We start from the raw sequence: 16,191 nt of genomic DNA on the forward strand, positions 1-16,191 counted from the left end.
AATCAATGTAACTTCTCGTTTCAGGAATAAAGTCTACACTTGGTTTCCTCTCCCAAAATCCAACAATAACTCCCAACTTTGCAGCAGACTTTTACAATTGGGATTCTCCATGTCCTTCATTAACAAGACAATGAAAGCAAAGGATACTGAGACAGAGCATGACCAACATCCACATAAAACACATAGCTCAGGACTGAAGATCTGCACAGTTCTGCTACCATGGTGTCATATTTAGGAAACCTACATTTGTAAGGGACACTGAAGGAAATAGACAAGCACTTAAATAGCTAACTCTGGAGAAAATAAAAATTAATCTACTATTCCCTTTTTGATATTGAATGGCAAATATAAAATTACACATGGAACCTCCTATTCTAAAGTAAAAAGTAGTGTTATGTCTGACAGTAAAGCTGAAAGAAAGAAAACTATAAGAAAGTCATAATAGTCCCAGCCCCCACCTCCTCTCTGGATCTGCCTGCTCAAACAGATCAGGAGCAGACAATGAAATTCTTCCCTCCTCCCATTCTAAGAAAACAGTGAAAACTGTCAAACTCACGAGCCATATTGTTTCCTAATCTACAGGGGCTGAGAATATAAATTATATTTGCCTCAGGCTGGTCCAGCAGAGCATGCTTTTTTGACTGTCATATCCAGTTAAGAAAAGCAATATGCTTAAAAGGGAGCTTCTATTTTTGACTAATAAACATGCTCTGGTCCAATTTTTAACTGGCTCAACCTGTAACAGCAATGTTTGATATCCTCAGTATGTCTATGCATTAGCGCTTTTTCTCTTAAAATGGCAAACATTAAAACAGATAGCCAAACACAGCCAAACTCAAAAAACCATTTATCAGTGACTCAATTCAGCTTGTAACAATACAGATGTTGCCAGCTTTTATATCTCAGACAGATACTAACCTGATAAATGGGAAATAAGCCTTAAAGAGCTTGCCTGCACTGGGACACGTCACTGTCCAAGAGCTACACGCACAGGCTGAAGCTGAGGGAGATTTAATGCAGATCTTGGTTTGGCAAGGTTTGCTGAGCACTCCCCTTCTGCTCACTGCAGAGATCTGCCACTACTGAACCTGAACTGCTGTGACTCCATGTCCCAGTTCAGGAACACTGGGAACATGCCAAGAGACCAGTGAGCTCGGTATTGCATCACGCAGCCATGGCCTGTCTGGTGCTCAGCCTGTGGCTGGCGTGCACTACAGCTCTTTAGTTTTATTTTCTTTTCTGAAAATATTAAAAACCAATACAGCAAAACGCCATGCAAAACTACTTCTGGTGCTTCTGCAGTTCAAGCTTTAGGTCAACACCTATGTTGGTCTATTTACTCGAGAGCAGAAATGCAAGCTTGCTGTGCTGTAACCACAAGAAATAAAGAAAATGAACCCAAACCAAATTTCTTCCAGCACCTCAAGAACAAAGCAGCTGGCAAAAAACTGAAATAATTTCAAGGAATGATAGACTCACTACTTGTTTGCTGTCCTTTCCTTCCTATATATACTTTCTTTTCTCTGTGTGGTGATTAGTCTTACACTGGTGAAATTTTTAGCATGCTAACTGGAGAACATACTAATCCAATTATGATGCTATAGGATTTTCTTAAGATTCCTGAGAGCTGTATTGGTCATGGATAGACAACTACATAATTGGAACTCTTTTTTCCCCCCTTTCATTTAATTGAGGAAGCACGGAAGAGGCATTTCGATTGTGACATGTATTTTGCTTTATTCCTCCAGTGAAGAGCCACAACAAAGGTTACGCTTTCAATGAGTATTAAAGAGACAAAGAGTCAATTTTGCTTTCAGTTATAAATTTATAGTTGTAAGAGTATAAACTGCTGTTCAGCAGGTAATTCTGTCTTTGTTTTAAGTCATAAAAGCTTAATATCATTCCTGCTGCAACATTTTGAAAGTCACCCCACATTATTGGTACTTTCACCTCCTTTCCCTTCTGTCACCGCTTCAGCATACTGTATTTTTTTAAGGTGTCTCTAAATTAACCACCAAATAATGAAGAAGTTTTTTTACATCATTTATCACCACAGGGTCAGCATTTCACTCCACAACGATTTCATATCTCCTCTGTTTTCACTGTAGAACAGCCTTACAGTAGATCACGTAAGTCCTCAGCACTACGTTACTATCAGGAAGGTGCCCTTCCATGCATACCTTTTTTGAGGGAGACCCACCTGGCACAGCAAATGCTGTACCCCTCCCATTTCTCTTCCATGTTGTGGAGCAACTGGTCCCTAACTCCCAGTACCCTTACTGGTGGATTAGATAAACATCTTCAGGTTCCCTTTCTCATCAAATTCTCCAGATGCGATTCAGCACTGCTTTGAAAAGGAAAGCTTCCAAACCAAAGGATAGGCAGCTAAAAGCTGAGGAAGCAGGAGGCATTGGAAGGCCTACAAATCTTTCTTCATTAATGCAAACCAGCTACACGTGGCACACAGAGCCACAGGGTTGAAGACTGCAGTGGCTGATGTATTAAATACCTGAGGACAGCCATCAAGTGCAAATTCATTACAAACCTCTCAGTGTGCACAACACAACCTGTGCACTTGGAAAGCAGGCAATGCTGAGCTTAAACTGTATTTTAAGAAATCACATGAAAAGAATGGGGAATTCTGCTTCTGCTCCTCATTCCGATAATTATCACTCCCCACAAACAACAGGGATATGTTTCATTCACAAAACAGTACTTCTGGCCCCATTTTGAGACAGTCAAGTGCTGCTCTGTTCAGATTTGCAAGGTCTACATAACCTTAACAGCTAAGTCCCATCATGAAAAGCTACTTAGGAACAACTCTGAAATACATCTGATTCTATAACATGCTTTAGAAAGTCAGACAAGGTAGATAAGTCCCTCTTTTAACATGGACTCTGATCACAGTTGAAATCAAGACTTCACACCTGTTAGTTTTACTAAGTGGTAGGACATAGATACCCTTTTTTCACAGCACAGGGGCTTCCTCTCTGAAGGGTGAAGCCACTGTGAGGCCACAATGATACTTCGAGAACTTAATTACAGCATTTCCCTCTCTTAGGAAGGGAAAGTAACCAAGAACTTTACAGTTCTTGCAGATGAAAAGAGCACCTGCTGCTTAATTGGAACCTGGCTTGATTGGAATCAAGCCCAGCGCATGCAGACGGCAGCAGACGGGGTGACGGGAGAAGTGGATGGTCCCCACTGGGGAAACGAGGCCCTACCGCCCCTCACAGCAGCGGGCAACCCCGGCCACTTGCCCTCATGGGCTCTGTGGCCGCCAGTGCTCAGCAAGGCGACCCCTCCGCTCTGATCCGGGTAGCGTCTGGGAAGCTCACCCCAGCGCAACCCACCACCAGGTCCCATGGCCACCTCCAGCCGGACTTTGACATCCCCCCCTCACCTTCCACCAGCTCGTCCAGGCTGGTGAGCTTCTTGCTGCCATCGATGGTGTAGATGGTGCGGACCCCCTGGGGCAGGTTCACGTTGTCCGACAGGGACCGGGTGAGCTCCACCAGGAGGGCGTCGAAGGAACGGAAGCGGTCGGGGGAGATGGCGTACACCAAGCCCTTGAAGTACCTGTCCCCGTTGCGGTAGAAGCGGGCTTTGCGCGCCTTCTTCTCGGAGCTGAGCGCCTGCAGGGTGCGGGTGCGGTAGAGGCTGCAGTGGGCGCTGTGCGCCGGGCTGGGCACCAGCCCATTGCCCCGCGGCCCCGCGCCGCCGCCGGACCCGGAGCCTCCGCGCCGCGGCCCGGAGCGCTGCTGCCGCTTGTCCCGCTCCTCGAAGTGCTCCAGCTCGATGCTCCGGCTGCTCGCCATGGGGAGCCGCCTGCCCTCCCTCCCAGCTCCGCTACGGGCTGCTACGCCTGCCCGCCGCGCTCGCAAGGGCTCGGGCCGCCTAATTGAGCATCGCGCCCGGCAGCTCTCGCCGGGAGGGCTGCGGCTGAGCGCGGAGCCCGACCTGGCCCGCCAGCGCAGCCCCGGCCCCGCCGGAGCCGCCGCTACCCGCTGCTGCGCCCGCGGCCGCGCACAAAAGCATCCCCCATGCCCGAGCGCGGCTCCCCCCGACTACGGGCGATGCCGGGGGCCGAGCGAGAGGCTCGGAGGAGCCCCGCGGCCGCGCCCCCGCGCTGTGCCCATGCGGGCTCGCACAATGCGCGGGTGCCCTGCTCAGCCTCTTCCCTTCTGGCTCCGCTGGGCAGCGGCGGCGGGGCCGGAGCGCCTATTCCGCCAGCTCCGGCTCTGCTCCCGCACCGGAGGCACCAGCACCGCCACTCGGCGCGGGGAGCGGCGCAGCCTCCCGGCTCCCCAGCGGGCCAGGCGCCGCTGCCCCCGGCTCGGCAGGGAAGCAGCCTCAGCGGATCCGGCGGGAGCGGCGCTGGCGGCCCCGGCCGTGGAGCGCAGCGGAGCGGGAGCGGGCGGGGCTGCTGCCGGGCCGGGCGGGCGCGGGGGCGGTGCCAGCTCGGATCGCGTCCGGCGCGGGGGTGGGACTGGCCGTGGGAAGGGTGGGAGCGGCGGCCCCGGGCGGGGAGCGGGAAGGGAAAGGGGTTCTTCTAGGAAAAGGCAGTTTGGAGGAGCAGTTTTCCCGTAGGGGTAGCGCTGCCCTTCTTGCGGCCGTCCAAGGGCCCTGCGTCCTTCAGGCTGCCCGCCAGCCCTCTCCGGGCGTTACGTGGGCTCAGTCACTGCGTTAAAACGCTAAAAACGTACGGCCCTCAGCCTAAAATACATCCCGTGGGGCAGAAGAGTAAGCATCCCTGTCGTTTGTTGGAAGAACTGCACGTAGTGATAGGACATGGGGTGATGGATTCAAACTGAGAGTAGGCGTAGATTGGATACTGGGACGAAATTCTTCCCTGTGAGGGTGGTGTGGCACAGGTTGCCCAGAGAAGCTGCTGATGCCCCATCCCTGGAAGTATTCTAGGCCAGGTTGAACGGGGCTTTGAGCAACCTGGTCCGGTGAAAGGCAGGGGGGTTGGAACTAGGTTGTCTTTGAGGTCCCTTCCAATCCAAATCATTCTGTGATTCTATGATTTTCCTTTTGTATTTGCCACCGTCTCTCTCTGGGGACTCAACCCCATTCACACAGCCTAAACCTCCTAAATATGCTTCAGCTCACGTTCCATGGCTTCCCCAGGGATCTTCTCAGTGCTCCTGAGGTTGCTCAAATCAAAGTCACTTTTCATAGAAATGGCCAAAAAATGCACTGAAATGGATGCAATTTCAACTTTCTGCCAACTTACTTTCAACCATTACAGGACGAATTTTCTTTTCTTGGTGTGATGAGAATGTAAAAAAATGTACAAGCTTTTACAATTATGTACATGTTTTCCCTTTTTTTAGGTCTCTTGCATTGGGAAGTGCCAGTTGTGTTACGTTGTTACAGATGACCACTGTTCGTGCTCTTCTGTCCAATATCCTTTGCCACACTTTTGATGGATTTATTATTCTTCTCTTTTCATGTTTTGAAATGCCAATAAAATTGAGCACTTTCTCACCATTATTACTGGGTGTCTTACAAAGTAGATTAAACATCTAGCTACAGTATTCTAAAGATGATACATGGAAAACATCAGTGAAACTCACTCTTTACTGAAGCGCCAACTTCTGTGATGCCTGAAAACCTCCACAGGCAAAAAGAAGTGATAAACTATGGAGCTGTATTATCTCCTCTGGTGGTAAAATCAACAAAGGGAACTGAATGAGAGGGAATTTTGTTACAGTCAGGGCAAATACACTTGCTAAGATTAGACATGCAGGTCTTGCCTAGAAACCAGGACCTAAAAGCAACAAAACCGCATGGATTAACTTTTTAGACTGTCTTTGATATGTAGTTTCTAGTTCTGATTACAGGCAAAGTTACACAGATGAAATTCAAACTCACGTGTGTAACTTTGCTCCAAAGTGGATGGGTCTCAGCTGCAAAGCTGTATTTTTTCCAAATGGTACCACTCTGCATGGGTGTGTCTGGCCTATGCAGAACAAGTCACATTTCTTAGTTCAAACCTCAGCTGAAGGTTATTTGGACTAATCTTTTTGAGTTTACTCAGAAGCAGGTCACTAAAGCCATGGGAAATTTAATCCCCCTGCCTCATACACACCTTTTGTCTCTCCGAGCTGTTAAATATTGCCACAGTACAGTGCTCAGCTGTGTGTAGAGGGCTCATGCAGACTAGTATGTAAATATATATATGAATTTAATGTATTGGCTGTGTCTGTGACTGAATATAGGTTGGAGAATCCAGTGCCAGGGTTATCATTTTGCCAGTTTGAAGTTTTGTGGCTGGGTGGTAGCATAGGTCATGTGCAGGGCTTGCTCTGACTTCTGACCTTTCTAGCTAGAGAAGGGATGGAGGGAAAGGAATTTTATACAACTTCTGGTAAAGAAAAGCTAAAAGGGAATTCTCTCTCCTCCTCAAAGGGAATTCCTGCTACAGAGATTTTTTGAAGCCTGTAGAGCGACTGTGTTTTGTAGAGCATATAAACATGAAACTGACTTCTGGTCTGTAAAACTACTTCTGTACTAAGAGGCTATTTACAGGGAGGCTGGGATTAGATCTGCATGTGTAACTGCTAAGGAACCTCAAACATAGTCCTTCAACTTGTGCTCTCTTTTTTTTTTTTTGCTTCTCCTCAGATGTTGTGTGTATTTTTAATAAGCTCCGTAAGCCCTGTTGAGAAAGGTTCACAGTGCATCCATTGGTGTTTATGCTTTGCCTTTTCCTTGCCACCTTGTTTCCCCTACAGAGTTATCTGTTGTCAAACAGATGTTTTGAAAGACCTTCCAAGATGAGGACTATAATTCCAAAACAACCCCATATGCAGCTGAAGGACATTTGTTGTTACACTTTAGAAAATTAATGTGATTAATATGCAGTCCTGTAGGGAACTGAGCTATGCATTCCCATTGTCTTCTTCCAAAATAGGGTTGACAAATTAGCAGTTCACTTAACAGCAAGCAAGGTTACAGGTATAAATTATACCTTGCTTATTAACCTAAATCTCCAGACACCATTAAAATGTGATTATTATTCATTCTTGTGATATTCTTATTCTATAAATATACATTTCCTGTTTGAAAAGAAAAGAGCTTCCAGTTTTCATGTCCACCTAATTAATCAGTTCACTCACTGGACTTTGCTTTGCTTTTTTTCTTTCTGTTTTATTGTGGTAGGCATAATGAATTCTTGGTTCAAATCTCTCACTGCATCTAGAAGAGCTCCTGTGTGGTTTTGTTGCTCAGTTGGTTGCTTGTTTGGTTGTTTTAAAACAAGCAAGCCCTGTGAGAAATTCCTAAAAGGAAACCAAGAAAACTTTACCGTCCCATGGAATGTCTTTTCTTCTTCTGTTACTTGAACTCTTTACCTTCCTGTTTGTAATCAGTGACATTCAAGACACTTAGAACATTTAATAGGATTGAGAGGTGAGATTCAGTTCAGAATCAGAGTTTCCAGTGGGTGGTTTTAGAAAAAAATTATGTATCTGAGCTTTACATTTAGCTCATTGATTCCACCTTGAAAATAATAATACGTAATGTTGCTAAAGAAAGAAAAAAAACCACCATAAACTTGGAGTTTATTATCTGGAAAATATTATTTGAATAATTTAAAGAAAATGTTTGTTTATAGCATGAAGGATACCAAATTTGTGTATTTAAGCAATTAAATTATTATTTGCAATGATTTTTTTTTAAACCCAAGAATGTTAAAATGTTTTTAAAATATTCATACAATAAAATCTCTCAGCATCCCTGTGAGATTCTGTGTCCTACTTCGTAAACGCATAAAATGGGAAACCAAAAGCTTAACCAACTTAATCAAGTAGCAGAGAAATATATCAGCATAGGTGCAATAAGAAAGATCCTCAGTCCTTAGAGACCCAGCTGTGCCCAGGTGGCCAAGAAGGCCAATGGCACCTGGCCTGGATCAGCAATAGTGTGGCCAGCAGGACCAGGGCAGGGTCTGTACTCTCTGTACTCAGCACTGGTGAGGCCACCAAATCCTGTGTCCAGTTCTGTGCCCCTCACTACAAGAAAGACATTGAGGTGCTGGAGCGTGTCCAGAGAAGGGCCATGGAGCTGGGAAGGGTCTGAGGGAATACAAGTCCTGTGAGGAGCAGCTGAGGGAGCTGGGGGTGTTTAGCCTGGAGAAAAGGAGGCTCAGAGGAGACCTCTTGGTTATAGCCAAGTGAAGGTCAGTCCCTCCTCTCAAGTAACCATGGATAGGACAACAGGAAATGGCCTCAAGTTGCACCAGGAAAGGTTTAGATTGGATATTAGGAAAAAGTTATTCGCTGAAAGGGTAGTAAATCTTTTGAAGAGGCTGCCCAGGGAAATGGTGCAATCACCATCCCTGGAGGTATTTAAAAGGTGTGCAGATGTGGCGCTTGGGGACATGGTTTAGTGATGGACTGGGCAGTGCTGGGTTAGCAGTTGGACAGGATGATCTTAAGGGTCTTTTCCAATTTAAATAATTCTATGATTTCATAATCTTATTATGAAGCTGTTATTCTTACATTAACACTTCTTGATGAATGGGAATGTGAGTCTGAAGGTTGTTGAATATTGAATTATCTCTCTACAACTTAATGTATCATAGGGAAATGTCTGAGTCCAGCATCTGTGATAAGTCTGTGTGTGTCTTCAGAAGGCTTCAGAATGATTCACCGGTTTTGATAGATTAGATGAAAATGCCATGCAGAATTCAGTTACTTGCTAAATGACTTTTTACACTTCCCGAAGGATACCTTCGTCCTTAAATTTGTCTTTAAAGAGTACTTCTGAACATCTATTTAAGAGTTCTGAAAGTAATAAAAAACCATATGAATGAAAACTGTATAAAACCAATGTTGAACCTGAAACACAGAAATGGAGGGAAGGAAAGATCCTCACATTATGTTCTATTTCAATTTGCTGTACCAAGGAAGACTCAAATGTATCAAAACCTTACTTAAAAGTATGATTAGTCATCCAGTGTTAAAAATAGGAAAAATGTAGGATCTTAAAAAAACCACTGAAGCATTATGTTATTTCAGATGTTAAATAACTTATGAGGAGAAGATATCAATAAATCTTTCAAAGATCACTGCCAACAGGTATTTGTTATAGGGAATTACCAATATAATTAAAAATGAAAAATTAATGGGCTTTCTGAGACAGCTACTTCAGCAAAGGTGTCTGAAGTAAACTGATGCCCCAAACCTGATGTAAACTAGAGATGAAAACAACAATGAAACAGTACCTATTCTGAAACAAATGAATTGCTAAAGGGATTTCTAAAAAATGTAGTTTTACAATGTGATGGTTACTCAAGCAAAGCCAACTACATAGAATTCTCTCATCTACACTCCTATTCCTGTATGGTTTTTTCTCACCCACCTGGGACTGCTGCCCTTATTTGAATCTGATATTTGAAATCTGAATCCGAGAAATGTTCTGGGTAGAATAATAAGCCTCATCTCCAAAAATGTCATAGAGCAGGAAGTTAAGATAGCATATTTAGGTTGCTTTGAGAGCAAACCCATAGTACAGTGTAGCTATATACCAAGAGCATCAGCAGGCAATAGAACAACTGCAGAGAATGAAACGAATAATAATTTTGCCCCTTGCTTTCTTCTGTGTCACAGTTGACTTCACTGGCTTCAGGGCCCTTTTCATCCAAAGAATGACTTTTTGTAAAACAGGAGAACAGTGTACAAATGACATCTGTTGATAATATGACCAAGATGCAAGAAAAGTTGAGGTGCCATGTTACATCAAAGCAGTTAGCACAGCTGTCAGCAAAAAGACAGGCTTTCAAGCCCACAAGCCTCTTTCACATCCAAATATCAGCAATGTATTAGCACCATTTAAAAGCAATTTTGCTCTAAGAAAAATTACTTAAGCAGTTAATTATGTTAATCAAAGTTAAGATCAGAGTGGCGTATTAGCAAGAGAAAAGCAGGAGATTTAGAAGCCTTGTGATACAGAGAGTAAAATAGGTGATGGTTGCTTGTGGGAGGTAGAGGCAGAATGAGGAACTGCCTCGAAGAAAAACATTAGGTGTAAAAAAGGCCTCCTGACTTTACACTGGATCTGTGAATTTCAATACCTAGAAGAATATAGGAATTTTACTCCTTAGGTTTACTTTCTGTCTGGACCTTGTAAGTCCCTTGAGGATTTTGAAAGTCATAATTAATGCAGTATAGAACAGTGATGCTTTACAGAAATACCTTGAAGACAGGAGAAGTGGAATTACATGTAGAAGTAAAGGTGTAAAGTCATATATATATATATATATATATATATATATATATAAAGATTAGTTTCCTACTCCAAGGTGGAGTAGAAACTCACCACTGGGAAACAGAAGAAAAGAAAGGGGGTAATAAACTGTTGATCAGAAGTTTTGTCTAAGCTGCAAGAACAGTAAATGTAGCCTTTCACTTTCTTCTTCATTTGAAGACCAATCAGGTGCAATATTTAATTAAAAAACGGTGCAGGGAGACCTTCAGAATAAGCAATTGCTGGATGTAACTTCGATTCTTTTAAAGAATAATCAAATTTTATTTATTTAAAAGTAAGCAAGCTATTACTGCTGGTCTGTTGATATGTTTAGGGTGAACATGGTGATGTCTGTGGATGCATATCTTGCTTTCAAAGCCTTTATATTAGCCTTACCCTTGTTTCTGCTTGGCTGTGGAAATCCTGGGCCATGGTGATATTCCCAGTGATAGACTTTATAAAGCATCAAAGCCTCCTCTGTACAAATACAGAGATGGAGATGATCAGAAAGGGTTGTAGAAATTGCTGATGAGAATTTTATAGCATTATTTAAAGATCTGTCTGTCACCTAGCCAGCTACTGAGGGAGACTGAGTTGTAGCCCCTTAGAATGTTTTCACTCTTTTTGTGCTAATATATGCTCCGTGCACATCACTAGAGCGCGATTCCAGCTCAGTGCTTTAGAGAATTCTTGCATCTAAAGATAAATGTTGTTCTGGAGGTGAGAGATCAAACCCAATCCTGGCCTTGCAGGCTTGTGTGACTTCTTTAGTAATTATGGTGTGAATATTTGCGTGTGTGTTGGCAGATTTACTGGAGAACGGCATGCTGCTGTTTTGTTCCTAATTACCAGAAAAGGTTTTAGTTAACTTCAGCAAAATTTTTCTGTCTGTTCATCAGCACAGTACAAAATGAAGTTCTGTCAATAAGGTCAGCTCCTGTACAGGAAAGAGAAAGCAGCCACTTGGCTTTCATTTGATGAGAGCATTGCTTTAGTTTTTGAAAGGAAATCAGATGCAGTTTTGTGAAAATCCTTAATCTTCTCCTGTTCTTTCTCTATCACTCATACTTTAGTTGGCATGTTTTATTACTCCTTGTATTTCTGACAAGAAATCTATACATTTGACTTCTTGCTGCCAGCAAAACCATTTGCATTAGGAGCAGGATGATGTCTCTCAACTACTACAGCCAGCGTGGTCGAAGTCGTGTGGGAAATTTGCCAGATTGAAATTTTGGTCCTAATAAAATAATGAAGTGCTGCTTTGGGGCTTAATTTTTGGGGGTAATGTTGTGAATATCACGTTAATTTTCTCCAGATGACTTAGATTGAGACTATTGCTGCCTTATGACTTCTTATTTTAATGTTTCCTTTAGGATCACTGATCCTTACCGGTCTGGAAAAAAGAAAAGAATCTGATTTGTCAATAAATAAGGAAACCATGAGAGGTAAGTGGAGGAAATCTGGTGAGTGTCTTAGGTCCTGGTCGCATGTGTGGGATTTAAACGGAACAATTTTCTGCAAAACCAGTCATGTGACAGAAAGTGAACAATTTGCTGCAAAACCAGTCATGTTTCTTCCAGACAGGGTAGTAGTCTGTGCTGCTTTGTAAAGAGCTGGAAATAATATAGAATTAAAGCATTTGCATAGAGATTGTCAAGTGCAGCCAACTCTTATTCTTGAGAAGGCAGAACCTTAAGCAAAATAATTTCAAGGTCAGTTGTGACTCAATTAGGAAAAATTCTTATTTATACTTCTAGCTGAGAGGCACAGGAGGGGGGGGGGGCACAGATGAAGGGGTGCAGAAGCTGACTGCTGACAAAAGACCAGCTATGGCTATAGACACAAAGTAACCTTGGGCTGTTCCAGAGTTCTCAAAGTATTTGCTGAGCCTGAATTTGACAAAAGTAATAATTTTGAAACTTTTTATTCCCTTGAAGAAAGTTAGATGCTAGGGTTTAATTGGAAATGAAGCCTTCTTGGAGAACTTAAGGTGTTTTCATTATGAACTTCTTCAAATCTCAGAGATGGGAGATTTTAAATGCAATAAACCGCTTTGGTTCTGCAGCAGTAAGGAGAAGGAAACCATTCCCACAGTACTCAGTTTTAGCTCTTCCTTGTTTCTTTCCATAACGACAATGGATTAAGTGCTGCAAGTACACTGAAAGGACTTAGTGCTAAACTCAGAGAGGTTACAATCCCAAGAATTTGTCTGGAAGGGGTGTGCCTGCAAATGGTAATTCATCAGCTGAAAAGCCTAACGCATGCATTTGCAGAACAGGAACATTAATAGTACTGACAAACACAAGAGTTGAAATGAAGTGTCCTGGGAAGGGTTTTTTCCTTACCATTAAATATTTGGGGTTTTATTTTGATTTTTTTCCAGAATTAGAAAGTTCTTTAGTCACTCCTGTATTGTTCTCCTGCCACGTACAGAAAAAAACCTAAATGACTGAAGTACAGGGAAAACAAAAACCGTTCTATGTTCTATGTCTTTTTCCCTCAGTGATGTAAGTCACTACATCTAGGTTATTGTGAAGGAGCCAGTGGTGAATTCTAATGGTGAGAAAAATCTATGGAAAAAATCCTTCTAGGAACTTCTACTCTTTTCTTGTAGAGACCTCTTAGGAAATGTGATAGCCCTTACAGGTCTTTATAAAAAAATCAAAATTTTATTTATCTATATTTTATATCTACACACACACATATAGTGTCTCTGTGTGTCCCACTTTATAGAACAGCATACTGTAACACCTGGAAATGAGTAGTTAGCAGATAACAGGGAATTAGGCTAATAAGCTGCTTAACGAGGACATATGCCAAAGTAGTTTAAATTGTGCTAGTTTGCAGTTCTATTCTTATGTAAGAAGCATTCAAATATAGCAAGACATGCAGGAGTAAAAAAGTGTATAGGACTATAGTTCATTCAAAGTCCAAATGCAAGTGCAGTAACTGTCCTATTTCAGTGTTTCAGCCATTAATAGACAGGCTTGTGGTCCAATATGAGCGGGGTTTACACCAGCTGGGATGGTATAGACTTGATTGATGTGCAAAGCTACATATTTCAGTAGATATTCCATCTGTTCTGTTGTCTGATCCTCTCCTGGCAAATTAGTCATGAGAGTCTGCTGTTATCATACTGTGGAAATATTTCTAGTTTGATTTTTAAAATTTTAGTTCTATTTTAATTGGACAGTTTTGTGTTCCACAGACACTTTTGTTTTGAATGGGAACAAAACAACTTTGCTGTGCACATGGAGGAACTTTCGCCACCCTGCTGCTCATTTACTGGAGAGCAGGTAATTCTCTGAGACTTAGTGACCTCTGAAATCATAGGCCGGTATTCTTTGGCCTGGGAACATCTATTACATGGAAATGCTGTGGATTAAAAAGGGAGAATAGAGGGAGGATTCATATTTGGTTTGTGAAGTATTTCTTATGTGAAAACCATAGCAGATAAAAGGTGATAATCTTGAGTTGGTTTTTTTTTTTTTTTTTTTTTTTTTACTTGGTTTGATATTGCTTTTATTTTATCCTTCCTCCCCTCTGGAAGATTTTTAAATGTGGGGAAAAAAGTTGGCACCAACTTTGCAACATCTATCTTTGTAAAAGATACATGGGTTAAATACTGCTCAGCTATTTGCTGAATAGTGGTGGTTTTGTCTGCATCTGAGGAAAAAACATCGTCTGAGAGCTGTGTTTGTAGTCAGGGGAAGACTGGCTGTACCGATAGAGGGTTTGGTCAGATTATTCTGCCATCTTGTGGGTAATTCGAGGATGTGGAGAATTTTTGCTTCTTTATTTTAGAAATAAGAGTTTTATATCTTTGCCTGTTAATATTTGTAGAAGGAAAATTTTGATATTATTATAAGAAAGGAGTAAATGTGAAAAGAACATAATTTCCAAATGCATCAGGTTTTTTTTTAGCTAATTGTGTTTGTATCCTATTATGCAGCTTAGTTTTTTCTCCCTTTTTCATCTCTTTTCTTAAGTTAAGGAATATGTTTTCTACCTATGACATTTAACAGCGATGAAAAGGGAAATTTAAATAATATTTTCTGGACTACAGTTCTTTGTCTATTAGGAAAAAAACCCAACAAAAAACCCCCCCCACCCCCCCACCCCCCCAGTAAAACAGAACAAACAAACAACCCCGCATTTTGCCTGAAAGATTCCTTTTAGAACAGATTGCTTGACTGCTGTATCTTTGTGTGTCTGTTGCTGTGGAGTGCTGTGTGACCTATTGCCTATTGCTGTCCTGCTTTTCTTCAGTCCTACAGTGGATTAAGCTGCTTCCCAGCAAATTATTGGACATTTCTTGACTGAGGGCTAGGAAGAAGGGCTAGAAGAGCTCATGCATGACTATAGAATTTTGTAACTCACAAATTGGGTCTAGCTAGCCATATCTCTGTCTATGTGCTGTTATGTACTGAAAATAAATAGGTTTTTAGTGTTGTCTACATCTCTGATGGTAAAAAAAAATGGGAAAGGCTATTTGATGATGGAGACATCAACACTACACATTAAACTTGTTTAATCTAGACCGGTCTCTTTGTGCAATTCAGAAAAATAACATTTGGAAGGCTTTGGGTGACTTCTTGTTGCCTTATTGCTATTGCACAAGTGTGCTGGCTCTAGCTGAGAGTAATTAGCTGTAAGAAGTAATATCCAAACATATCATAAAATCATAGAACAGTTTGGGTTGGAAGAGGCCTTTAAAGGTCATCCAGTCACCCAACCAACCCCCTCTGCAATGAGCAGGAACATCTTCTACTAGATTGAATGTGTATATATATATATATATATATATATAAATGTCTATTACCCAAAGAGTTTACCTTTAAAGCAGGCCAGAAAGAAGGGAGGAAGAAAGGGCATCTTATCTTCGCTTTAAAACAGGGAATTAATACAGAAATGCTGTGGTGAGGCTCTTAGACCTTGAACTTGTATTTCCCTTTTCCCCAGACCATTTTCATCTTTACACTTTTATGTATTGTGAATTATTTACAGTGGCAGCGGATCAACAGGAAAATAATACAAATGAAGGGTAAAAAAGCAGTTCTAAAGTCCAGTTTAAAGAAAAAATACAAAATCTTTCTACCTTTCTCTGGAGCTAGCAAAAATGCAGACTCACCCTTACAGGCTACTGCGCCTTAGGATGCTTTTTCACTGATGGAAAAGAAAGGGAAAATAAGTATTGAAAAAAAAATACCTCACCTCTTTTGAATGAGGCCCTAGAGGCTGTGATACAAGGTAGCTGTTTCTGCTAAGGAGCAAGAGGTATTTGCTGGAGAAACATCTCTGTGTGCCAAAGGAAACAGAGCTTGTGTTTGGTTCTTTATTATTAAAAAATACAGAGGTTCTGACAGGTTCTGTCAGTCTTACCTCTGCTGCTTAAAGCTGACCCTTCTCCATGTGTCTTTGTCTCTGAAAGAAGTTAATTTTCCTGTCAGCTCTTTGGCTCCCTCCGTTCCCTACCTGAACTACTATCTGTGGTATTGTGTTTGCTGGCGAATTAATCAACTACAGCAGACTCTGAGCTGTGTCATTGGAGTAGTTTTATAGGTTTGCTTTTCTTGATTTTTATGGGGGAAAAGATTTTTTGTAGAAGGGAAGGTTGTAGGTGATGGTAACTGTTTAATCAAGTGCACCCAAGTCGAAAAGGTTGTAAATTAAAAGGCATGTAATTAATTTTTAGCTGTAAATGGGGAAATACTTCACAGATCCCAGACTACTTATTCATCTCAACAAAAGTGGGTTTTGTGGTTTGCTGTTGTAGATAAATAGTTTGTTGGACTTCTAAGAGAAAACAAATCTGGAAGAAACAAGCAGTACTGAAATAGAAGGTTAAAAATAAGCAAAGAACTAAAACAATTGAAGAAATCACTCTGCTTCTTAGGTAACAGTACTGTAGTTGTGTTGTAGTTCAGCATGTAC

At 42.0% G+C, this 16,191-nt stretch overlaps 1 protein-coding gene across 3 annotated transcripts in view; it reads right to left on the reverse strand.

The window, feature by feature from the left end:
- The window catches only part of DCLK2 (doublecortin like kinase 2), an 80,610-nt gene extending 76,223 nt beyond the window's left edge, over window positions 1-4,387 (reverse strand). For all 3 annotated transcript variants that reach the window (XR_014226432.1, XM_082282444.1, XM_082282443.1), the window contains exon 1: window positions 3,404-4,387. Coding sequence is in view for 2 of the 3 variants with exons in the window: in XM_082282444.1 (XP_082138570.1) it covers window positions 3,404-3,818 (415 nt within the window). In the remaining variant the exon portion in view is untranslated. The remainder of the gene's footprint in view (window positions 1-3,403) is intronic.
- Between the last annotated feature and the right edge of the window lie 11,804 nt (window positions 4,388-16,191).

This window comes from Coloeus monedula (genome assembly GCF_965178545.1).
Source record: "Coloeus monedula genome assembly, chromosome: 5".
NCBI classification, from domain to species: Eukaryota; Metazoa; Chordata; class Aves; order Passeriformes; family Corvidae; genus Coloeus; species Coloeus monedula.